Below are 26325 nucleotides of genomic sequence, written 5' to 3' on the forward strand. Positions count from 1 at the left end.
GTCGACTGATAGTAATGGGAATTCGTTGATCTAATCAATACATCTGTAAAATTGTGTTTACCACATACAATCATGCAGTCACCAGCCTTTGCAGTTTGGTGATTTTGAGCAATTCGCTTCCTAATGTTGATTTCAGAATGGTTGCTGGCTATTTCAAGTTATAAACTGGAAGAATTAAAGGGTTATCTAGAGTTTACAAGAGATGTGCATGGGGGGGGGGGGGGGGGGGGGGGGGAAGCAACTAACAAAGTATTGGTCAACTAAGACCAAACAGACTGATTAATCGATTAATGGACTATGAGGGGATAGCCCTAGAGAATGTCCCGGATAGAATGTCACTGGAATTAACCTCAACGCTTGATGTAGCACAAATGTTTCTCATAGATCTGTAACAGTAGAAAGAGTAGGAAAGCCCAGCATCGTATAGAACACAGTATCATCAACCCTCATTTTTAGTAGTTTGGGTTGGGGGGGTATTAGGGGAAAGTTGCAAGTGCGAGTTAACAGGCCAACAGGGTGCAAATGCTTTGAAAATGAGAATCAGATAAAAAAAGATCAAAAATACATACAGCAACAGCCTATTGAGGATTGATTCCGATTTTTCACCACATTCACTCTGTCTTTTTGTGTACGAATTCAAGGCTCTTCTGTCTACAGTAGTTAAAAGAATATCTGTTGAATCCTGTCGATTTAGTAAAATTCGTATATATTATTTTTAGCCAAATAAGTCTTTGAGATCATTGTTGACAGACGCGCTCTGTTTAATCCCACCTGGGTTTACACCAGGGGTCGGAGCGGGCTGTGAAAAGTTCTGTGGACTAAAAAAAGGATTGGCCTGCATCCCAAACCCACTGGGCGCCCCTCCCATGTTTAACTGTGCAGTCTGATTGGGCTGGGCCGATCCATACTGATTGAGCCAAGGGCTGGCGGCTCCCGGGGCCGGCTTGGGGCCCATTTGGTTGAGGCTGACTTTGGGCTTGTTGCCGCTGAAGAGATTGTCCAAGGCCGACATGTCGGCGGCCCTGTTTGTCTGTCCCGGTGGCCCTTGGTTCTGGCTGAGGGCAGTGAAGTTGGGGGTGCTGGTGGTAGTGGCCATGCCACCGTAGAGGCCGGGGCCCGCCGGGCGCATGCCCATTCCCATGGCCCCTGCCTGGAAGCCCATGGTTGAGTTGAAGCCATTAGAGACCTGGGGGGCCATGGAGCCGGAGCTGGGGAAGGTGCTGCCCTGGACGGGCGGCGGTCGAGGTGTGTTAGCCAACGAGAGGCTGTTTAGAGACGTCATGTTGTTGAGAAGACTGCTGGTTAGATCCTTAGCCTGGCACACAAAACAAGGAACATGGACAGTCAGGTGACATGATGTACTGTATATACTCAAACCCTGGCGCGGGAATGTTTTCTTTGTCCCACTCCCATAAACTGGATTTCTGACCATTCCCACCCTGTTTAATTGCTGTTGGCATGCATTTTCTGAACGCCGCTCTTGACCGCAACTAAATTTTTTATGTGATTTAGTCCCACATAAGCCCACAATATTAACATCTAGTACTGTAATATTTCCACTGGGACACAAAAAACAGAAACAGAATGAGAGAGGACCGTGGCAGAGTGTGTGTTAGAGAGGAAGCGAGACAGTCATTACAGCAGCACGGACAGTGACACGGTGGACTCGGCTGGACTTACTTCTTATAGTTACTAAATAGATGCATTATGCATATATCTGTCAGGATTAACATTTTGAAATTCTCCTCTGCATTTAGCCATGAGATAAACGTGTTCATATCGAGCAAGACCTCACATGCTTCAGGTGCACTATATCAAAAGAGCTTTTCAAGCTTGTGGATCTGCTATTTTCTTTTTTACTTTTGTGTGACGCTATAGTATAATCAGGCAGGGCATTCATTTACGAAAAAACTAAAAAGGTTTCTGCCCGACAGCGACGATATACTCTGTGTGTGTGTGTGTGTGTGTGTGTGTGTGTGTGTGTGTGTGTGTGTGTGTGTTACCTGTGTGGTGCTGGTTGCTGGTTTGACTGACTGGGGGTTCAAGGGTTGCTGGTTCCTCAGTTTAGCTGCCTGCTCCTGTTCCTTAGCCAGACGCTGCTTCTCCTCCAGAGTCAAAGACATCTGGACAGACAGAAGACACCAGTGGTGGAAAAAGTACTCACATTTTGTTAAGTTAAAGTATCAATACTGCAATGTAGAAACACTCTGTAACAATTAAAAGTTTAATTTAAAAGTACAAAAGTATTGGTATCAAAATGTACTTTAAGTACCAAAAGTAGAAAGTACTCCTTATGCAGAATGTCCCATTTTGCAAGTTTTCAAACATCTTTTGAAAATAGCGGATCTACAAGCTCACAATGCGTCGCATTGTGTAGTTCGGCTATTTTCAAATGGCCAAAATGTATATAGGGCTGAGGTTTTGTAAAAGTACAATATTTGCCTCTGAGATGTAGTGGAGTCGAAGTAAAGTACTGAAAATTGGAAATACACCACAAATCAAGTACTTGAGTAAATGTACTTTACACCACTGCAGAAAACACACAGCAAGACAGACAGATCAAGAAAAACCTTGTATGTTTAAAAGAAGAGCCATTAAAAACTTAAGTTAAAATGAACAAGCTGGATTCTATATATAGAATATATATATAGAATATATATATATATACCTCATTGTGCACGCTTTGCTTCCTTTCCTGCAAGAATATGACATGCCTTTGACATGGCTTTATTTGCTTCTGAACAATCCCAGTTGCAATGTCAATCACACAATGTAAAGCAAAGCATGCTATGAATTCAACCTTCTCATCAAACAAGTTCATTCGTGTTGTCTTGTCTTCAGCCCTAATATTTTGGCAGCACCAGAGGTGGAGAACTAACGTTCCCGTTTCTTTTTTTACTATATGTTTTTATTTCATTTCCCATTTTCATTATTATTATTTTGATCTACCTTTTTCTTTTCTTGTATGTATCTCCACAATTAATCCACTAGGTAGAGCTGTTTAGCAAGGCCCCCCTTTTTTGGCCTCTGGAATGCATTCTTTCTTAACCACTTAAACCCCTATACTACATCAAAAAATTTCCCTCAACATCAAATCTCTTCCGATCTACAAGCTCACATGTCGCAACACATTGTGAGCTTGTAGGTAGTCTATTTTTGATGAATGTTTTCCCGAAAACCATACTAGTTCAAATGGTTCCAAGAATTGAATTTCTTTACATTATTGTTTTGTACATACTCTATTTGGTTGGGAGGCTGGTGCTGATGATCCATTCTCTTTCCCATTGACTCCTGTGCTGCCAAAGATGTCATCAATCTGAAAGCAAAGAGAGGCTGTCAGTGGCACAGTGTATTGCCTTTATATCTAGGACTGTCACATGAAATTTGACTTGACGATTAATTGTCCTTCAATTCATTGCGATTAACGATTGAATTGTGATTTTGATTGGAACATAAAAGTTAAGATTTATGCGTCGCATTCAGACACGCTCAAGGACTCGAGGATGAGCTAGGGTCGAACAGGGTCGATCTTCCAATCCCCACACGACCGTTCTAGCCACTGCCAGCCATGTGACTAACATTTGTAACCGTAGACATAGAAAGGTAGACGCCTTCGGCTCTGGGGCGTCTGTATAAAAAAAAAGGCACAGCATTTTTTTAAGGAAAGCTTCTGGGAATTCTGAAGCATGCTTCCGTGTGCGTCGAAGAAACAGAAGTTCAGTAGACCAGAGAGGCAGGTGGGCCGGGTCTTTTCGTACGTAGCTCTTAAAAACAGCTGAATCATGGACTGGATGAACTGGAACTATTAGCTGGAACTTGCCAAACACTCAGATTTGTGAAATAAATCGTCTTTTACTGTAGTTTAATTAAACAAGTTCCCAGACACATGGTCTGTCAGTTCATGTGCACCTTGGGACTGTACAAACAGAGCAACATTTTAGATGTAACAAAATCCTGGATCCATAACTCCATGTCTGACATTGACACTTGCTTTGGCAACGTAAGCATGCCAATGAAGCTCCTTTGAATTGAATGAATAAGTCCCGGAAAAGAACCGATGTGATTGGCCTGTAGTCAATTTCAAATAAATTCAATTTAAAGGAGCTTTACTGGCACTAGTCACTTTGAGTGGCAGCGTGCCTTCCACACTTCCGCCTTTCCTTTTTTACAGGTCGCTCCAATGAACTGCAGCAGGCAAATGGGATATCTAGCTTTTTATATCTATGGTAGTAACAGTCAGTCTATTTGTGTGTCTGCAGGAATTGACCTCTCACCTGATTTCCTGGACTGGGGGTCCTCTTGTTCTCCTCTGACTGGTTCCCTTGGTTTGAGATGGTCATGCTCCTATCGAGGAAGGGAACAAGCAACTCCATATTATCGAATGGATCTAAACTGTGGTATGTGAGCACTGAGCAGCCATTTATACACAGATCATTGTGACATAGCCGTCAAGCAATTACACATTAATTTGTTTGACAGATGCATTTCCACACCATTATCTGCCCATTAAATGTGTCAGCTATTACCAGGAGGTAATAATAAGGGGGATATTGTACAGTGTTGATGATGGTCTGAGGACTAAAACGTCCACTGCTTTGTGTCTCTTTTTACGTAACTTATTCTCCATCATTCATACTCAATGTCCTTTTTAGTTTATTTGTGGACTTTAATGCTGGCCTCTGAGATCTGGCTTTAGCTTTGGTAAGCCTTAAGGGGGTTCCAAGCGGTACACAGTCACCACCTCCTAGTAATTCATTTTCAATGAGAGGCGGGCGGCTATTTCGGCCGCATGGAGAATTTTAGAGGCGGCGAGGCGAGCGGGCGCAGTCCCGTGAAATTCCCGCTCGTTCGTGCATGAGAGGCGGCGAGAGATGGATTATGTTCATCTTTGTGAAATACTGCGTGGCGTTTACTCACTGAGAGAGTGTGTTTGTGTCTCACCGCGGTTGCCGCAGGGGCTCCCGCTGCTCATCTGAAGAGCCCTTTAGAGCGCACATTTTATTGTACTACTTTATTGATATTGTATATTATGAATGAACACACAAACCTCTGCTGTTCCTGCATGGCGTGCAACTGCTCCAGCTTGGTCTTGTGTTCGGCCTCCATACGACTCAGCATGTCCCTGATCACCACCATGAACGCGTTGAACTGAAACAAACCAGCAATCACTTCAATCCATCAACTGATCAATCTATGGTTTAGACAAAATAAAGACGGTTGGTGATATGGGACATTTTAATGAACCAAGAGGGCAGGGAAAATCATGTTTATTGTCTAGTTGATGTTCACCAAATTAACTCATTTTGTGCTCCTGAAATTAACGGATTAAAATGTCCAGCGTGCCTCCCGCAGGCTGCATCCACGACCGACAGAAGTCCATAGCGTAAACACTTCCGGTTTGACGTCATCGCGTCATTCACAGGAAGCGGTCATCGTCCACATGGTGTTGTGTAATGGCCGATCGGTGCTTTTCAACATGTGTTATATAAGCGAGAATCTACTGCCATCCTCGCTTTGAAAGTGTTGTTTGGAGATAATGGACATTAAAGATGAGATTCCCTGTCTGCCTCAATGTTATGGGATTACTATTTTGTGCTCGTGGATCTGTGATGATGATGAATCAGCGAGGGAGATCGTCTCGGGACCTTCCGCGCATGTACCCGGTAGGATAACCGCCGTTACAGTAATATATTACTTTTTCGCGAGTATACTCGGGATCGGCACCATGATACTCGAGTATTTTTCACGAGTATTCTCGGGATCGGCTCCGTATGAGTTAACAGGGACTCAAAATATAACTGTTATTTTCAGCTGGTGATAATCTGATGAATTTCAGATTCACCGCCTAACTCAATTCAAATCTCTCTTTCTGCTTTTAGTTTTAGCTTATCGTTTCAGTCTTTGTTCACTTTTTAACCTTTTAACTTTTTTTCTCTCCTAATAAAGTTGTTTATTTTGATTTGTTTAGTAAAGCGACTATGGGTACCATGAAAAGCACAAAATAAGTCTGATGTATTATTATTATTAGTAGTAGTAGTAGTAGTAGTAGTAGTAGTAGTAGTAGTAGTAGTAGTAGTAGTAGTAGTAGTAGTAGTAGTATTAGACATCATTATTTTGTCTTATTAATAGACAGAAAATGAATTACAATGAAAGGTAAATATTGACATATTGCTCAGCCCTAGACTGACGTGTACGTGTGTGTGTGTGTGTGTGTGTGTGTGTGTGTGTGTGTGTGTGTGTGTGTGAGTGTGTGTTTACCTGATTAAGGTTGAGATTGTTGTCTATACTCAGAGAGACGAGGTGCGGCAGGGTTTTAGAGGCTAGGTTTTCTTTGGGTATGCCCAGTTTCTTGTGGGTGAACGTGCACTTGTAGATCCCTGGGTACATTTAATCAACCAAACACCAAAGTAATAGATCATTAATTCATCCATCTCAATCACTGAGGTCAGTAAAAGGAAAAACAAAAGTACTGTAATTTCTGGCTTTAGCAATTATCACCTTCAATCCTGTCATTCCATTGTGTGGAAGATGTGTTGAAACATCTGACATAACACTTCTCTGTTAAGTTCTGTGCCTTGTGAAAATCTCAAGTTTGTCTTCAGTGAGTATCATGTCAGATGCTCAACATGTCCTCACAACAGGAAGTTAGAATTCAGGTAAATAGTTTAGTTTATTAGCACATCGTTATGAAAAAATAGAACAATATCATAGGAACATGGAACACGGAACAGGTCATTAAATAACAGGTTAAAAGTTCAATAAGAACAATACTTAGTTAACAAGGGGAGCAGCTGTACAATAAATACATTAAACACAAAAACTGCACAAAAGCATTGTGCATTCTGCAAAAACATTATTTTTTAAAGAAGGAAAGATAACACATCAGTAAACTATATCAGTTAGCACAGCCAGTTCTTGTCTTACCTAGGACGCCCATGAGGACAGCTGGTTCTCTAGAGGGGATCTGTTGTAAGAAGGGCAGGATCTCATCGATGACATACCACTTGTCTAGATACTCCAGAATCTTCCCCAGACACACCAGGGAGTTCACCCGCACCTGTACACGCACACATAGTGAGAATTGTTTGTTTGTTTTTGTCGCTCGGCTGTACATAACAGTCCTTTTCTTTTTTCTTACTGTCCTGTAACCTTTAACTGCTGTACCTTCTGGGTAACTGAATTTCCCCCGTGGGATAATAAAGGTATCTATCTATCTATCTATCTAATGTCTACAGTTTACAGCTGCACCAAAACATTTTCAGTGAGAGAGTCAGTCAAACAGTGGCATATTATGGTTCACATGGAAACAAACGATCAGGTGAGTATAAAGAGGGGGCGGCAGTGTGGGTCAGGAGGTCTTGGAATCGGTAGGATCCTAAGCTGGTGGTCTGCATGGTCTGTTCCACCCTGTGTGTGTGTGTGTGTGTGTGTGTGTGTGTGTGTGTGTGTGTGTGTGTGTGTGTGTGTGTGTGTGAGAGTGAATGTAATTCACATTGTTGTAAAGCACTTAGGGGAAAGGTGCTGAATAAATGCAACATTTATTTTAGTTTTTGTACCATTTAGAGAGGGAAGAAGGACTAAGAGAAAGGTGGGTAGAGAGGAACAAAGGTCTACGTCACACAGACAAAAAGTACTTCCTCTGCATCCGAAATCTTTAAAACGAGAACTTGAATTATAGGTGCAACTTTTCAAATAGGTTATCAAACGTTTTCCAAATTGCACATTGTACTTGTTGTAAACAGACTGGCTGCACCCAGCCAAAGAGAGGACAGCGTAGCCAGTGAGAGCAATGGGGACCTACGTAGCTTAACGCTCGTGTGACGGCACACACAGTACTTCCTGTTGGGGCAGAGGTGTTTGACTAACCTCCGACCCCCGGCTGGAGAAGAGCAGAGAAAGAAGGGATGAAAGAATAAACTGAAGCTGGATGGATAGAAAGAGGCACTGACTGCTAGCGAGGTGGTCTGCAGGCAGGCTGATTTGATGCGCGGGATGAGGGCGTTCTTCATGGAGGGATACTCGATCAGGTTGGCAAACGTCGGGATGATGTTCAGACACAGCTCCTGGCAGGGCACAGCAAATGATGCATATGACATCACTGTGGCACACAAAACATATCAACTTCGGGTGGTTTCAAATTGTAGCATCGTTTTTTTTTTTTTTTTTACACATTTTTACACACAGACTCAAAATACACAGACAATACACTGAGTTAGCTGCGTACTATAATTCTCGAGATATTAATTTAATTGATTATTTTCAAAATTGACCATTTGGCTTTTACGCCCCTCAAGTATGATGTTAGAGGTCAACATACTACACCCACAGCAACAAGACTACTACTTTAACAGCAACGTGTGTATATATATTTTTTTTATTTTATTTTTTGAAACCACATCAAATGTCCTAAAATGTATCATGATGTATCGTGATGACATAAAACCCCAGAGGATGGAATGCCAGTGTCTTAAGCCCCTATCATAGTAGGCACCGCAGTGATAAGCTATCCACCGCGGTGTAGTCTTTTTAAGTCATAAAACTACAACATTACGTCATTACTTACTATCCACCGCGAACCCCGACACATCTCTCTGTTTTTACTATCAGACATATGTCTGAGGACGACCGAGAGAGATCGGCCCATCACCCCGTTCACTGATTGGTCGATCTAGACCAGTCAGTCACAGTGATAGGACTTCACCGTGACTATGATGGCCTCCACTTGTTTTCTCACTTTAGGTGGATAGCTTATCGCCTAAAATTTGCAGTGAATAGCTCTTCACCCTGGACTCTGACAGAGGCTTAAGATCATCGTTAGGATTGAAGAACCCTAATTCAGCCACTTCCTGCCTCTACCTGAATCTGTATGGAGGGAGCTTCCAGAGCTCTGTAGACCATAGGCAGGACACTGTTCTTGATCTCTTCTGGTGGTGTTTTGGTCAGCAATAAGTCCATCTTCTGCAGGAAGATCAGCAGGATCTGGAAGAGCGTGGTTGGAGCACAGTAATGAGTGGAATTAAAAGAACAATGAGAGGTGAAGGTGAATGACACACAAGTTAAATATTCTTATGGCGAGTAAATTAGTGTTGAAAGAACAATTTAAGTGGTTTTAGTAACTAATTCCTAGTTGTTATGTATACATAATACATGCTACTGGACAATACTCCAAGCAGAGACCACTCACCATATTGCTAGCCTGAGAGGGCATGAAGAGAAAGGTAGAGAGAAAGACAACGGTTGACATACAGTAACCACATATAGCATGCTGCATACAGTAGTAGGTTTACAATGAGCCATGCAATTCATAGTATTCTCATGGCATGTTTTGTTTTACAATATGGTGCAAGGCCTCAGCTCATTGGCCATGGACCACCAAGATCCGCCTGTGTGATGGAATACTGTGAATAGTGTTAGTTTGTAGCACGAAAACCCAGAAATAAGTGAGGCATGGGTTCACCTCGTCAGATTTACTTGAAGGGATTTAAATGTATCCGGAAAATAAAGTCTGTGGTCAACATACAGCAAGAGAGTTGTGTACCGTTTATTCTACAACATAAATATTACACCTGTTAACAGCGACGGCTCCAGAGAATTGTGACTGGGGGGGGTATGGGGGAGGTGGCTTTTTTAGAGTGGGGGCTAATGAATTTAGGCAACAAACAATAATGAATAATACTAATACGACAAACGTGATTCTCTCGCTTATAACTTAACAGACCAGATCATTGACAGATGCCAGCTCCAAGTCTGTGGACTGTAGGTGATCGGATAGGGTTTTTACGAGGCAGAAGATGCTTTCCAGCATAGTGACATTAAGAACAAACTGTCCATGTATGGTATGGTTTACACAAAACTCAGTCAGTTGTCTTTCACATATTGATATACATTTCATTTATTTATTCCATAAATAATTTTCATCACAATTGTGTTTGTGGGGAGGGGGGCTAGTCCTTCACCAAGGGGGGCTAAACAAGGGGGCTTTTTACATTTGCAGTGAGAAACCATGGCGCTATTAACTTCTGGGTTAGCCTATAAAAAGACTAATGATGTCAAACACACCACAACCACATGCCACAAGGACAAATAATATCATGCAAAAGAACACACAAACACACACACACACTTGAATACAAGTTCAATATTTCATAAATTTGGAAATGGATAAAAAGCAGAACAGAGCTATGGACACTGGATCAGTGATAACAATCAGGTATATTTCACCATCACTACGCTACTTGTTCTTTCCATCGACATTCACTCGCACTGCCTATCCTCTCAGCAATGAAGCCTAATTCACTTGTGCGTCTGACTCTCTCCTTTTTCCTCCGTTTTCTTAAACGCACATCTCATTTGATTACACTAATCTCAAAATGTACATACACGAAAGCAAATGAACCCAGCTACTTTGATAAACATCTGTAGACGAGCTCAGAGACAAAACTCTTCCAACATCACAAGGGGGTTCTAGTCCAACACTAACCTGAGTGTGTGTGCACCCGCATATGAATGCGCGTATGTGTGTGTGTGTACCTGGACAGGTTCCTGCTGTTTGAAAACCGGTGTGAGGTCCGGCATGATGAGGCGGACATACTCGTCTTTGGTGCACTGCTCTGCGATCAGCAACACGTTGGGCAAGACAAAGGGAACCATGTCTGGGTTGACAAACTCCGAGGTCAACGCCGGCAAGATACGATACACCACCACTCTCTGGAGAGAAAAACACATTGCTTCAGGACCCTTCATTATTCGTATTCCTTTTTATATACTCCTCATCTTTTATTGCCTGACCTTTTTCATTTTCTAAGAACCTTGTAGCCAATGTTTTGACAAATGTTATATATATTCCAAATTATGGGAAAAACGAGAGGGTGAATTCAAATAATCAACGTTTCAATCTGTCAACCACAGAAACAAATCAATGTTTCTGTGATTGACAGTCGAACTGTTGAGCCAAACATTTTAACCCATTTAGACCTGAGGTCGAAGTTCTCTGTAAAATCTTAAATTTCTACAGCAACAGCTACCCCAAGAGGGGTTCCCGGATTGAACGGTATAGTAAAGTATTGGCATTCCAGGTCTAAATGGGTTGGAAATGTCTCGAATGCCCTTACAGGGCACAGCTGTCCTCAAGTTGTGGCTACCTTGGGGAGTTTAGGCAGGATTTTGGGCAGGCCTTTGTAGAACTGAGACTTCTGCAAGTTGTCCCTCTGGAACAGGGAGTCAAAGTACTGCAAGGTCACAGCGCCCACGTCGTCGAAGAAGGGGATCTGCATTACAACGAGCAAAAGGATTCAAACAATACATGGATTAAAGCTAAATAAAATCTAACAACTGAAACATAAGCCACAATTTGTGAAACAGTGTGAAAGGAGCCCTCACACACTAGTGCTGTGTGTCATAAACAATTAGCACTATATACTATATGTAGAATTATGATGTTATGAATTATGGATATAGTCATCCAGTTGAAGTAAGTAGAGACTGAAGCACCTTTGCTTTTATGAAATATCTAGGTTCGTTGTGGTTTTCTACAAGCTTACAATGTGTCACAGAACGACACAATGTAAGAAGACATGTAAGACATGCTGACTTCTTTGGAATTCAAATGACTGAAGTGTGTGTGTGTGTGTGTGTGTGTGTGTGTGTGTGTGTGTGTGTGTGTGTGTGTGTGTGTGTGTGTGTGTGTGTGTGCACGCGTCTGTACCTTGGTCATTTGATCAGCGTCAGGGCGGACTGTGGGCGTGACACTAAGCAGCATCTTAGCGTGTTCTCGCACCTCCTCTGGAAGCTTTTTCAGCATGGCTGGATTCATATTACTCAACTGTAGATTGAGACAGACAGGGAGAAACATAACTTTGTCTCAGAGTGGTTTGTTCATTACAGACAGTGAATAATCACATTCACAAATGATTTACAAATATCTTCTCAAAATAGTTAAAGACAGAAACTAGAAGGTAAATATATGATATGGAATACACACTAGACAAGAGACTGGTATAACAGCATGGCAGATAAAGAAAAGTATTATCTCTGTAGGGTGGAGAACTGCTTCAGGATTCAGCAAAGGTAGCGGATCTAGTACAAGCTCAAAGCACGTCGCTTCACGCCACGTTTCAAGTTGTAGATCTGCTACTTTTCATGCTTTTGTGTGACGCTGTAGTGTGATCAAGTAGGGCATTCATTTACGAAAAAAAACACACAAAAGTTAGAACATGGAGATAAGAGGTTTCTGCCTGACAGCGACAGTACACATTTGTGTGAGTGTGTTTATGAACCTCACTGCCTCATGGCAAAAACTGTTCAAGTGGAACGAGGAAGTGGTCCAGATCCCCTTTACCAGAGGTGTCAAATAATTACAAGCAGGGGCGCCCGCTGGCCTGGTGGTCAAGGCGCGTACCATATACTAGGCTATGATGCCTGCTGGCGTCGCCGGTTCGATTCCCGATCCGGACGACCTTTGCCACATGTCATTCCCCATCTCTCTCCCCATTTCCTGTCAGCCTACTATCCTGTCAAATAAAGGCATAAAAGCCCAAAAACAAATCTTAAAAAAAAATAATAATAATTACAAGCAGACATGCAACATCACTTCCTGTCTGTTAGGAAATGAGTAGTCTTGTGTAGCCAGACAACTATTTTATAATCTCTGAATGCTATATAGAGTCTGGAACTACTACACAAGTACACATCCCCGAAATCCGAGTATCTAATTTAAATTTCTGCTAAGCAGCAAGCTATACATGCTTAGATGATTTTGATTTATATTAGGGTAAATTTGCGCGAATGTGAAGATAAAACGAAGTGAGAGGCAACAGTCTGGCTATCATCCACTTGCAGGTAGGCCTGTTACAATTATTACATTATCGGCCGATCACAATAATAGTCATTATTTTGCATAAACTGTTCAAATAAATATATGTTGAAAAATAGAAAAACGCAATGCGTTATGAGGTTGTAGATTGGCTATTTCTGAAACTATACAATATTATTAAGTACAGTATATGGCCTGTTTTGGCCAATAAGGACTAGTACATTATTTAGTTTGATTATTGGACATTGATTTTGAAATCTGGCACTGATCGGTCCAGTTTGCAAGATTAGCCATGGACACAAAGATAGACCCTCTTGTAGATAGCTTGGCCCCCTGGCAGCCACGTGGTGAACTAAGTCCTAATACTTTTCCAACACCATGTCAACACCCGTACCTTTTGTTCTTTCTATACATCCCTTCGTCCCTCTCTTACCTGGTCCAGCTGTCTACTGAAGCTCTTGAAGATGTCATGCTTGTTGACCTGGATGACGGGCTTGCCCTCGTTGAAGACGGCGTGCATGATCACGCCGAGTGAGTACATGTCGGAGGCGTTGTCACAGCTGACGGACAGGATGTACTCGGGAGCCAGGTACTCAGGGTTGGGCAGGCACAGCGGGGGGAGGTTAGGTTCCCACTCCTTGCACGTGTACTTGGGCTGAAGGAGGGGGAGGAGAGACAGGTTTTCAAATGGTTCATGTATATACCGCTTTTATCTAAGGCAGGGGGCTTCAACGTTTTCAGGCCAATGACCCCTTAGCTGACAGAGAAATGAAGCAGGGACCCCCACAACCTGTTCATAGATTCCATATAGTTTCATCGTTTGGCATCACAATCATCAGTGAATTTTGGATTCATGTCAATTTGTGTTTTCAGATATCTCACCACTTGAACCGTCAATACTAAACTTGACCTTTCACTCTGTACTTAGCCTGCTCTTTTTCCCCCTCCTCTTTTTCCCCTCTACACCAAACCCCTTTGCCTAAAATAGACGATCTACAAGGTCACAATGCCTCGCAGCGCGAGGCGTTGTGAGCTTGTAGATCTGCTATTTTTGGCAAAAGTTCGCAGGAAAAAAAGGTTTCTATCACACAAAGATTTGGAGGACCCCCTGTAGTAACTCTGGGGACCCAGACTCCCTGTTGAAGACCGCTGATCTAAGGCGCTTTACAGTGATTGTGCATTACATTCACCCACACACCGATGGCAGAGGAAACCATACAAGGCGGCACCAAACTGCTCATCGGGAGCAATTAGGGGTTCAGAGTCTTGCTCAAGCACACTTCAACAGTAACTCTGGGGGAACCTGGGATCGAACTGAGAATCTTCCGGTTCCCAAGCGGCCACTCTATCTGCTGAGCCACTGCTGTGGGGGTAGTGGCGCCATAAAGCCTGAGTAACTCCAGACGATCTACAAGTTCAGAATGTTGTGAGGCTTTTTTCGGTGTGTGGGACCGGCGGGCAAACAAGACTATATCAGGCTTAATACAGCCCACAGGTCAAGAAGATACATGCATGCTGATGAAACAAAATGTTCCACAAAATGTGCGATAAATGGCTGTTCTCAAATAACAGGCATTTTCTAACATGGTGAAGCCAATCATTTTCTGAAAAGTGTTTTAAGGTTTGTGCCGGTAATTTATACAACAACAACAAAAAACAAAAAAAACATTTCACCATGAGTTAAAGCTCCTATCAGCCAGCCTCTCATGTTGGATAGAGGTAATGTCTTAACTTCAACAAAGATGGTGGCAGCTCGTGTCCTATCAGATGAGAGCACTGGGTCAAATACATTTTTCATTGTGAACCAGTACAATAGGTGTGTATCCTACTGTACCTGACACCAGGGTCTAAATGTGTCAATGGAAGAGTAGGGGACCACCTCCAGCCTGAGAGTATTTATATAGTCTACCACAGATTGGTTAGAATATTTTTGTATTCATTAGAATAAGTCCCAGATCTCTGTGTTAATGAATATAACTGCTCATGGACTGTCCACCAGTCACTTGTAATAAGGCATGGGCATCATACTCAACTACAGAATGTACACATTTCCACACTACGCCCTCATTAGTGATAGCCCAATGCTGATGAAGGCAATATATTTCTATAGTTTTTCTAGACTGTGCACTATTTTAATAAGTTGGAGTTGTGCTAGCATTGCACTTCTACCACTGTTTTAATGGCCACACTAAAAAAAAGCCTCTCTTTACAAAATCATCTTTTTGATCCGCACTGGCTTCGGTCTGGTGGTGAAAACACAATTCCAAAATGTACGTTTAATGCTCTTTTCCCCACCCATAACACACACCTCGGCATCTGAGGGGTTGATGGAGGAGATACAGAAGTCGAAGCCCATGATCTTCCAGGACCCAGTCTTGTTGAGGATGACGTTCTCCGGACAAAGGTTCCCATGGACCATCTTCACCCCACTGTGGAGGAACGAAAGGCCCTCCGAGATCTGAGGTGGGGAGGAAGAGGATGTCAATCAAACAAGTAATACAGGAATATGCTAGCCACACAAAAGAAAAAGAAGGACCATACCACACCGTTTAACATGTGGCTCCTTTGTCAACCTACTTTGATATATGATTTTATTCCTTTTTTTTATATCTTTGTCTGTTTATACATCTTTCTGTTATTGAGATATATAGGCCTATTTGTGTTTCTTTATAATATGTTTGAGCTGAGGCATGAGATGAGATTGAGATTCAATTCATAAAAACACCTCATCCTGTTCAGAGTGGCCCACAGATGCTCTGGGCAATCTGTGACTTTATTCCACTCCATAACATCTTTGTGCTCCAGTACATGTTCTACAAGTCTCTAATCACCATAAGTAAGCGTTGCCTGAGAACATGGGGCTGTTGTTTTGTGGTGTGTGTGTGTGTGTGTGTGTGTGTGTGTGTGTGTGTGTGTGTGTGTGTGTGTGTGTGTGTCTGTCTGTTCAGTCGAACAGTGCTGGAGATTAGCTGTTCAAAGTCTGAAATAAACACATGGACGGACAGATGGACGAAAACATAGACTCCAGCCTTTGGTCATCTGGCCAGGTGGAGAGAAAATAAATAGTTTGGAGGAATCAAAGGATCTAAAGAATGCCTAATCCCTACAACAAAGTGACGACTAAATGCTTGCACCAGCCTTTTTGAAACACATTATAAAGCTTGGGGGACACGCAATTAGTTCTATGATGTTAGCATCAAGGAAAAAGTACATCCTCAATCGGAAAAAAGCTATCCTGTTGTGATAGCCGATCATATAGACAGTTAGACACAGTTAAGTGCATTCACACAGCAGATAAAACATCACACCAGAAGAGCTTTGTCAGGAATTCACATCTCAACACAGACACAGAAGGTGGGGCCTGGAGTTGGGCAGGCTCAACTGGCTTTGGACGTGCATGGTATGTAAATTAATACCTCCACGTTACCTATGTAGCTCTGAAACCCAAAGGCCCAGAATGAGGCTACTGCCATGATTAAAGTGTGTGTATTAGGGTTTAATTAAATACAGTACAGTATATGCAATTGCTTTATTTTCTACACCAATGGCTCAGAAAGGAATCGAACTGGAGATGTTGCACCCATATGGTCGGCACACACTAAACATTCACCCATGGGTGTGCCCCCTTAAGTGTTTTAGGAGTTTCTAACAAACATACTCAGAGGCTGACCAGTACAACCAGTCTTCTTTTGTTAACCACTGCCCACATTCCCTGGAGCAACTGGGAATCATGCGTTTAGTTCTACAACACCACAACTGTCCGTCTACCTGATTGGTTGCCTGTCTATCTATTTGTCTATCTATTGATTGTCTGTCTATCTATTTGTCTATCTGTTAACACAATTGCCGACTATCTGTCCGTCTCTCTGTCTATCTGTATACTCTCACCTGCAGTAGGCCGTATTTGGTCTCCACATCGTAGAGTTTGTATTCCTTGATGTCGGTGGGAATGGGGCTGGGCAGGTTGTCCCACTGGCCCAGTACGTTGGACAGACTGGCAAACACAGGCTCTGTGCAGAATGCCAGGCAGTCCCTGAGGTGACAGCAGAGAAATAATGCATCAGTTTTATCTAATTGAGTCATCCTTGTTCCAAAGAATCCATTCAAGCCAGATCTGAACAGGAAGATACATATTAATTATTATTAATCGCAATGATTCTAAAATATTGTGAATTGTGATCCACAATTTTGTTGACTAAAATTAGAACTAAGCAAGTCAGAATTCCGAAATACTTAATGGCGAATGGAAATGGCAACATCAAAACCACAATTTGACACAGATATCGTGCTTTTTATTACTAGTTATGGCGACCCCCCCCCCCATTTCATCCCTGTTTAAAAGAGGAGGTTGCACAGCTTGTAGCCATGATGCACAGCCCTTTCTTTTTCCTCAAGGTTTTGGTTCATTTCAGCCCTGACCTACATACGTATATTTAAAGTTAGAATCTAATGTGAGCTTAAGAGTAAGACATGATGAGAGAAAGAGAGTAGGAGAGAGTCAGTCTGAGCCTTATTTTGCTTACAGGAACCATGTATTATTCAGTGGCCACTGGCCAGGCTGCAGTCTTTTGATCAGTTCTGTACAAACATGCACGGACACATGCACATAATATTTGTCTCACACACAGATAGAAAGGTCATGCCACTTTTTTTCAAATTAAGCCTGTGTGCGTGCAAGTGTGCGTACTCACCGCGACTCTTCCAGAGGATGCTGAACTGTGAGCAGTCGGGGATGTCTCAATCTGGTTAGCTGTTGCACCCCTTTTTTCAGCGAATCAATGATCTGGTCCTTGTCAAACTTCTGGTACTTATCTATCATCTTCTTATCAAAAACAAACACTGCCACTTCCTTGAGAGACAATAGCAAAACAGAGAAATGGTCAAACAACCTTTTCCAAGACCGCATGTGTTCCTTTCTCCATTTATTTAGTACTAGAAGCTGGGCCGCCCTTCGGGCGGCCCAGCGTCTAGTCGGCGACCTGGCCAACTCGGAACAATGTAAATAGGGAATGAATGCCCCGCCCTTTAATGCAAACCCCATTATACCTGTTTTCATAGGACCCGTTTTGACCATTTGTCTGCCTGTGTCCATTTATGCCCATATATGGAGATATCTGTATCTGTCTGTCTGTCGGTGTCCATTTTATGTCCATATATGGAGATCACTGCAGTTATAGTTCTGGGTCCATTTTATGCCCATATATGCCCATATATGGAGATATCTGTCTATCTGCGTCCATTTTATGCCCATATATGGAGATCTCTGTATCTGTCTGTCTGTGTCCCTTTTATGCCCGTATATGGAGATCTTTGTGATTCTGCATCCATTGTATGCCCATATATGCCATATATGGAGATATCTGTTTATCTGCGTCCATTTTATGCCCATATATGAGATTTCTGTCGCTTTTTCAAACAGATGGTCAAAACGGGTCCTATGACAACAGGTATAATGGGGTTTGCATTAAAGGGGGAACCGGCACTGTGTCTGCAACACAGTCGGTGGCACAGACAGATACAGAGATCTCCATAATGGGAATAAAGGGACACAGACAAACAGATGGAGGAGGAGACAAACTTAATGCAAACCCCATTATACCTGTTGTCATAGGACCCGTTTTGACCATCTGTTTGCCTGTGTCCATTTATGCCCATATATGGAGATATCTGTATCTGTCTGTCTGCGTCCACTTTATGCCCATATATGGAGATCTTTGACCATCTGTTTGCCTGTGTCCATTTATGCCCATATATGGAGATATCTGTATTTGTCTGTCTGCATCCATTTTATGCCCATATATGGAGATCTATGCAGACACAGTGCCAGTTCCGGAAAATCCTGATGTCAGACATCAGAATCCGAACCTTTCGTGCTGGTTCCAGAAAATCGTGTATCGGGTCGGGTCGGGTCGAGGCCGAGCACTGCACTACCTGCTGCGGTGGGGAACGCACGTGCCGAATTTGAAATAGGGAATGAATGCCCCACCCTTTAATGCAAACCCCATGAATGCCCCACCCTTTAATGCAAACCCCAATATACCTGTCATAGGACCCGTTTTGACCATCTGTTTGTCTTTGTCCACTTATGCCCATATATGAAGATCTCTGCACACACAGTACCGGTTGCAGAAAACTCTGATGTCAGACTTTATGCCCATATCTGGAGAACGCGCGTGCCGGTGGGAAGAAGGGTTCTCGAGATACGCGGATTACATACATACATACACATTCACAGAGATTTTGTGTTGACTCATGTGGCGTACGTGATGTCAGAGCCTTTTATGAAGTGATATCACAATGACTCAGCGCTTGCGCCGATTTCCTCCGGAACAGCCTGATGTCAACAATCAGCTCCGCATAAGGAGATTCCGAACGTTTCGCGCCGGTTTCGGAAAACCGCGAGTCGGGTCGGGTCGAGGCCCGGCACTGCACTCCGCGCGGCGGCGGGGAACGCGCGTGCCGAATCTGAAGCCGGTGGGACGAACGGTTCTCGAGATACGCGGATTACAAACAAACAGACAGACAGACAGAGATTTGTCGCATTTATAGATAGACTAGAAGCTGGGCCGCCCTTCGGGCGGCCCAGCGTCTAGTCGGCGACCTGGCCAACTCGGAACAACGTAAATAGGGAATGAATGCCCTGCCCTTTAATGCAAACCCCATTATACCTGTTGTCATAGGACCCGTTTTGACCATCTGTTTGCCTGTGTCCATTTATGCCCATATATGGAGATATCTGTTATCTGTCTGTCTGTCAGCGTCCATTTTATGTCCATATATGGAGATCACTGCAGATATAGTTCTGGGTCCATTTTATGCCCATATATGGAGATATCTGTCTATTTGCGTCCATTTCACGCCCATATATGGAGATCTCTGAATCTGTCTGTCTGTGTCCCTTTATGCCCGTATATGGAGATCTTTGTGATTCTGCGTAAATGTTATGCCCATATATGCCATTTGCGTCCATTTTATGCCCATTTATGGAGATCTCTGTATCCGTCTGTCTGTGTGTCTGTCTGTGTCCCTTTATGCCGTATGAGATCTCTGAATCTGTCTGTCTGTGTCCCTTTATCCATTTTATGCCCATATATGGGGGCATTCATTTTATGCCCATATATGGAGAACGCGCGTGCCCGTGGGACGAACGGTTCTCATATGGGGGCATTCATTTTATGCCCATATATGGAGAACGCGCGTGCCCGTGGGACGAACGGTTCTCGAGATACGCGGATTACCTACATACATACACACTCACAGAGATTTTTTGTTGACTCATGTGGCGTACGTCTGCCCATATATGCCCATATATGGAGATATCTGTCTATTTGCGTCCATTTCACGCCCATATATGGAGATCTCTGAATCTGTCTGTCTGTGTCCCTTTATCCATTTTATGCCCATATATGGGGGCATTCATTTTATGCCCATATATGGAGAACGCGCGTGCCCGTGGGACGGAACGCGCGTGCCCGTGGGACGAACGGTTCTCGGAGATCTCTGAATCTGTCTGTCTGTGTCCCTTTATCCATTTTATGCCCATATATGGGGGCATTCATTTTATGCCCATATATGGAGAACGCGCGTGCCCGTGGGACGGAACGCGCGTGCCCGTGGGACGAACGGTTCTCATATGGGGGCATTCATTTTATGCCCATATGGAGAACGCGCGTGCCCGTGGGACGAACGGTTCTCGAGATACGTGGATTACCTACATACATACACACTCACAGAGATTTTTTGTTGACTCATGTGGCGTACGTGATGTCAGAGCCTTTTATGAAGTGATGTCACAATGAGTCAGAGCTTTCGCCGATTTCCTCAGAAACAGCCTGATGTCAACAATCAACCCCGCATAAGGAGATTCCGAACGTTTCGCGCCGGTTTGGGAAAACCGTGCGTCGGGTCGGGTCGAGACCCGGCACTGCACTCCGTGCCGTGGCCATATATGGGGGCATTCATTTTATGCCCATATATGGAGAACGCGCGTGCCCGTGGGACGGAACGCGCGTGCCCGTGGGACGAACGGTTCTCGGAGATCTCTGAATCTGTCTGTCTGTGTCCCTTTATCCATTTTATGCCCATATATGGGGGCATTCATTTTATGCCCATATATGGAGAACGCGCGTGCCCGTGGGACGGAGCGCGCGTGCCCGTGGGACGAACGGTTCTCATATGGGGGCATTCATTTTATGCCCATATGGAGAACGCGCGTGCCCGTGGGACGAACGGTTCTCGAGATACGTGGATTACCTACATACATACACACTCACAGAGATTTTTTGTTGACTCATGTGGCGTACGTGATGTCAGAGCCTTTTATGAAGTGATGTCACAATGAGTCAGAGCTTTCGCCGATTTCCTCAGAAACAGCCTGATGTCAACAATCAACCCCGCATAAGGAGATTCCGAACGTTTCGCGCCGGTTTGGGAAAACCGCGCGTCGGGTCGGGTCGAGACCCGGCACTGCACTCCGTGCCGCGGCGGGGAACGCGCGTGCCGAATCTGAAGCCGGTGGGACGAACGGTTCTCGAGATACGCGGATTACAAACACACACACACACACGCAGAGACTTCTCGCATTTATAGATAGATAATACTCCCGTTGTTATGCACAATTACTCAGTTGAGTGCACAATTAAGTACAATAAATTCACTGCCTACAATGCTGACAAACTGTGTTGCATGACTGAGTATGTGAACATAAACAACACCTTGGACTACGAACCAAACACACACACACACCTGTTTGGTGGATTTCTTACTGCCGTTGTATATCCTCCAGCACATCCCGGGCCCCCCGCTGGCGATGTGGCGGCCCACCTCAAACTCTCGCGTCACAGGGTTCCCCATGACAGCGCTGGTGACGTCAGCTGTCACCTTGGTGACGGTGCTCTTCAGTTTGTTCAGCATGGACTCCATGTTTGAGCCTGACCTGGCAGCTGAGGTGGAGAGGAGGGGGCAGAGAAAATATGGACAGGAAATTGTGTATTAGGTTTTGTCACAAAACACATCAATATGCAATCCACTGCAGTGAATATCAATTTCATTGTGTAGCCTACTGTGATTTTGAAAACATGAGCCACATTGTGATATTGCCTCAGTATCTAAAAATATCCATGATTATTGTGATATTGATTTCAGACATATTGCCCAGGCCAACTACATCTACACATAATTTCTGATAAAGACACAGAGAGGCCAGGAGCCAACCCTGCAATTTTCTACAATACTGCAGGGGTTACCACAATAAGGTCTCAGAGGCACTTGCCCATCGGGTATTAAGTACAGGTCATGTTCTTCTTGACCAAAGTTCATGCCAACTTGCCCGAAAAGATAATCGACCATTATAAAATTGTAGGTACATTTTTAATTACCTTTCATTTTAACACTTATTTTTTACTTTCTACTTGCATGCTTGAAAACGTGTCCTTACTCAGCCTGATCCAGCTGCAAAATGAATACTGAGGTAGTAGATGAGACATGAGAGAGCCACATATCTTGTGTTTGTTCATAGCGAACTAGGACCGTTGCTTCCTCAGTCAAATGCACTTGCCCCGAGTTGACCGAGGGGCCAATTGGAAGTAAAATAATCTCTGTCTTTACCAACGATCGGGGGATCGATCCTACTGGAAATAAATATTCTGTGACTACTTTTTTTCCCTTTGATTTACTCTTGCAGTGGATGAGTTAACACTCTTTATGATGTCTTGAGCAACACCTGTGCAGGGACAGACTGGTAATGCATCCACACTGAAGCAAACGTGCACATCCCGCATCAAAAACTAATTCAAGTCACCCAGGGACTCATTCATGTCATAGTCCTGGGGTCCCAGGGATGCGCCTCCATTGGAGTCCATGTTAAAATAATTTACCGCGTTGCGGTAAAAGAAAAAAAGAATGTCCACAGACACCACCATTGTTCATGGGTGAAAGCATCCTACTTTACCCTACGTTAACACAAATAAAATCCACGTAGAAAGTCTTAAACAGGCGATAGAAACGTCAATGTTTTGATTCCACTGACGTCCGACGCCATTGTGCGCGCGTAAACTTTATATTGAGGACTCATAAAACTTTTCTGGGACCCATTTGAATGACCACCTGTGGGTCCCGGGACCCATTACATTGAAAACCTAGTAATATCACTGCAAATGTACAGTAGTCTCATATACAAACAATCCTTTGTTCAACATGGTACTTCATTAGAGGCCAGGAAAGACAATACTCGACACTCCCTTCTTTAATCTTTACATCTTCAATCGGGTAACTTGGGGGGCCTTTATCCAAGGCGCTTTACGTAGACTGTGCATTACATTCACTCACCCATTCACACACACATTCATACACCGATGGCGGAGGAAACCATGTGCAAGGCACCAACCAGCACCACATCGGGAGCAATTAGGGATTCAGTGTCTTGCTCAAGGACACTTAGACAGTAACTCTGGGGGAGCCCCAGGCTAGGGGAGCCAGGGATTGAACAGGGAACCTTAAACGGCCATCTCTACCTCTTGAACCACTGCCGCCCCTCCCGCCAACTATTAAAGGGCCACTTCACCTCTGGGACAACCCCATCTTATTTTATTGTTGTTTGGGACACGATCAACACAATCCTGAGTTATTTTTTGTGTTCAATCTGTTTTTTTAGATATTTTAGTATTTCAGCATGTACTAGTAATGCCTTTTGCATCATATGATGCAAAACGCATCACTGATGATGCGAAATGCATCACTAGTCATGCTGACATACTAAAATATCTAAAAACACAGATTGAACACAAAAAATACCTCAGGATTGTGTTGATCGTGTCCCAAACAACAATAAAATAAGATGGGGTTGTCCCAGAGGTGAAGTGGCCCTTTAAGCACAACAGCTATAAAGAAATGTGTGGGAGACCTTAAACAGAGGAGGAGGAGAGAGGAAAGCGATCGAGATAACCAAGAACGAATTTAGCAAAGGCTGTCAGCTCAATGACCACCTTTCATCATCATCATTCTGTCTACATCCTCCCTGGGCTCAAGGAGACGATGCAAGATTTAAAGATTGTGAAATGGTGTTATTGAGAAATAAGCCTCAAAGAATGCAACTGCCTTGCACTACAGTACTGACATTGTTCCTCTTAATGCGCATCAAACATTTGTTGGGCTGGCTTGGGATCGTTTGCAGAATTAGTCAAAACACACCTTCACTGCCTAATGTTACTTTCAAATTGGCAGAATGTCTCACAAATCCAGTTCTCTACCTGGGTTGTACTAATGCACAGGGGACAGTTTTTTAAAAAAATTTAAATTGACAACAGCTATGAACATACATGTAAACAAAGTTATATCAGTGACACCCTACTAAATATCAAATTGATTCATGTGCCTTTTTTTTTTTTAAATGATGTGAATTCAGTGGACATTAGTTGTTGGTGCGTTAGCACTATTTCCTATTGGTCAGCAGAAGACTATTAGTGTGTGAGGTTATGTTCAAGGAACATACATACAATACTTTTTGACATCCACTGTCGCTCCTCACAGTTAAATCATTGACATGTCAGGATTGTTATTGAAGTCTGATGCATGATGCCTCTCAAAACATAAATGAAACATCTCAAAATCACACAAAATGTCATTCTCACTTAGATTTTCTAAGTGAGCATAGAGACCATTAGAGACCATAAACAATGAATATGAACCATGTGTATGTATCATGGGACTGGGGATGGTGGTGATCGAGACTGATATAATCTGGGGGTTTGAATATCTGATCAGAATATGGCATAAGGTGTTGCCTTTCCCTGGGTTTAAAGGCTAATAACAGTGAAGTGAAGTACTTACCTGACCATTCAAGCTGTTCCATTTAGGTGTAGTTTACCAATTAGTTGAATTAGCCAATGATTATTTATACAAAATGTGTGAAAGCCCTAATAGCCATCCGCACAATCTCATCACAATATCGATATAAGTATCCAGTCAAAAATGTTTGAAATTGTCCATACTGCCCTGTGTGCGTGTTTGTCATGTCTGGTTGAGTCCAATGTTTATTGTGTTATGTACGCACCAGCATAAACACAAGAAGAAACAACATTAAATAAACAACAGAGAGAATGACGATCGTGTCTTTGAAACTCTCGTGGCAGCTTGAGAATGTCACTCACCATGTTACTACTGTCAAACCAAAACACCGTTTTTATAAACACAACACCACACTTGCCTGGCTGGCAAGTGGCAATATAAAGCTAGCGGTTCTCTTTAGCTAAACGAGCTAACGACACAGCTGCTAAAACGTATTGGTTACAGGATCGTCTGTGTGTATGTATCCATCAAAATGTCCAATCCAACGAGTCCGCCATGCTTACCCTGATGTCCAAGAAAAGCTCGGTGTTGTTGGCTTGTCTCCCCAAGTGTTACAGCTGTCAGTGGGAGCTGTGGAACACAGACTCCATCTCTTCTCTTCTTACAGCGAGCCGATACCTGTTAGCTTAGCATGCAAGCTTGAAGCTTGACAAACCAGCCAGGCTACACTTCCGAGAAATTGTCAAATCTCGTTATGGTCTAGGCTTCGCGAGATTGTCAGTTTCATCAATGTTCTTTTATTTATCAATTTAAACCATGATAAGCCTGAGATCCCTGTCTTGGGCATGACATTTTTCCAATTGATTCACAAAAGTAGCAAAATAAACCAGTGTCAAATCCAAGCCAAAAGCTCACAACGTGAAGTGTTGTGAGCTTGTAGATCTGCTATTTTCTCTATTTGTCTTCCTAATTTAATTCATTTCAATAATTGAGTCTTTGAGTTTGAAACTTATGAACATCAAATTTACTTTTATTTCAAAGCAAGTAAGGCATGTTTCAACATGATAAAGTGCATCCTAATTAAAGACCATGATTAGTGAAGTGATATCTGACAAGCAAAACATTTTTTTAATGAATAGTTTGAACTAAAACATTACTGTGTAGCCTGAAGGTATGTTACAAAAACAGTTGAAGCCCTTTCAATGCATTAACCTATTTTCAAGTATAGGTTAATCAAATTCCTCAGTCCAGAACTAATATTAGGAATCAATAAAACAAAACAGAAATTACAAACCCGTAAATTCAAGAGAAATTACATAATTCCAACTCAGCTGTGTTTACAAACACATTGCTGTATTCACTGTAAACATCTCTTGATAAAATGTCTTACTTCACCTCAGACAGAAATAAATTAAGTATCCAGCATTCACCTATACATGTAGTGCTACCTACATAGAACAGTATTTCCCCTAAGTAAGCAAACGCTATAATTAGAACAAAATAAAATTGCTCAAACGTTAATGAATTCCATTTGATATGCATTGAATTTGAAACATTTCTTGAAAAAAGCTACATTGCCTCAGAATTTGCCATGTACTGTACAAAACCCAGATAAAGTAGTTGACTCATAAGAATCACATTACATTTACCCATATCCTCAGTTCCTATTTCTTTTGAAAGTACATAATGTCTACTATTTATTCTTCTTGAGTAAACTTCTGCTAGAATAT

General features: G+C 42.9%; 1 protein-coding gene across 1 annotated transcript; it reads right to left on the reverse strand.

The window, feature by feature from the left end:
• Positions 1–241: 241 nt before the first annotated feature.
• On the reverse strand, positions 242–25283 carry scyl2 (SCY1 like pseudokinase 2). The gene is made up of 18 exons (XM_080754454.1): positions 25159–25283; positions 21557–21753; positions 17503–17660; positions 16700–16844; positions 15120–15269; positions 13245–13466; positions 11705–11821; positions 11142–11267; positions 10531–10707; positions 8857–8979; positions 7950–8063; positions 6925–7057; positions 6259–6377; positions 5048–5148; positions 4275–4344; positions 3239–3316; positions 2004–2123; positions 242–1315 (listed from the first exon to the last, which is right to left on the reverse strand). The coding sequence occupies exons 2-18, from the start codon at positions 21731–21733 to the stop codon at positions 716–718; spliced, it is 2730 nt and encodes a 909-aa protein (XP_080610580.1). The 5' UTR covers positions 21734–21753; positions 25159–25283; the 3' UTR covers positions 242–715.
• Between the last annotated feature and the right edge of the window lie 1042 nt (positions 25284–26325).

Source organism: Nannobrachium achirus (genome assembly GCF_963921795.1).
Source record: "Nannobrachium achirus genome assembly, chromosome: 23".
NCBI lineage: Eukaryota > Metazoa > Chordata > Actinopteri > Myctophiformes > Myctophidae > Nannobrachium > Nannobrachium achirus.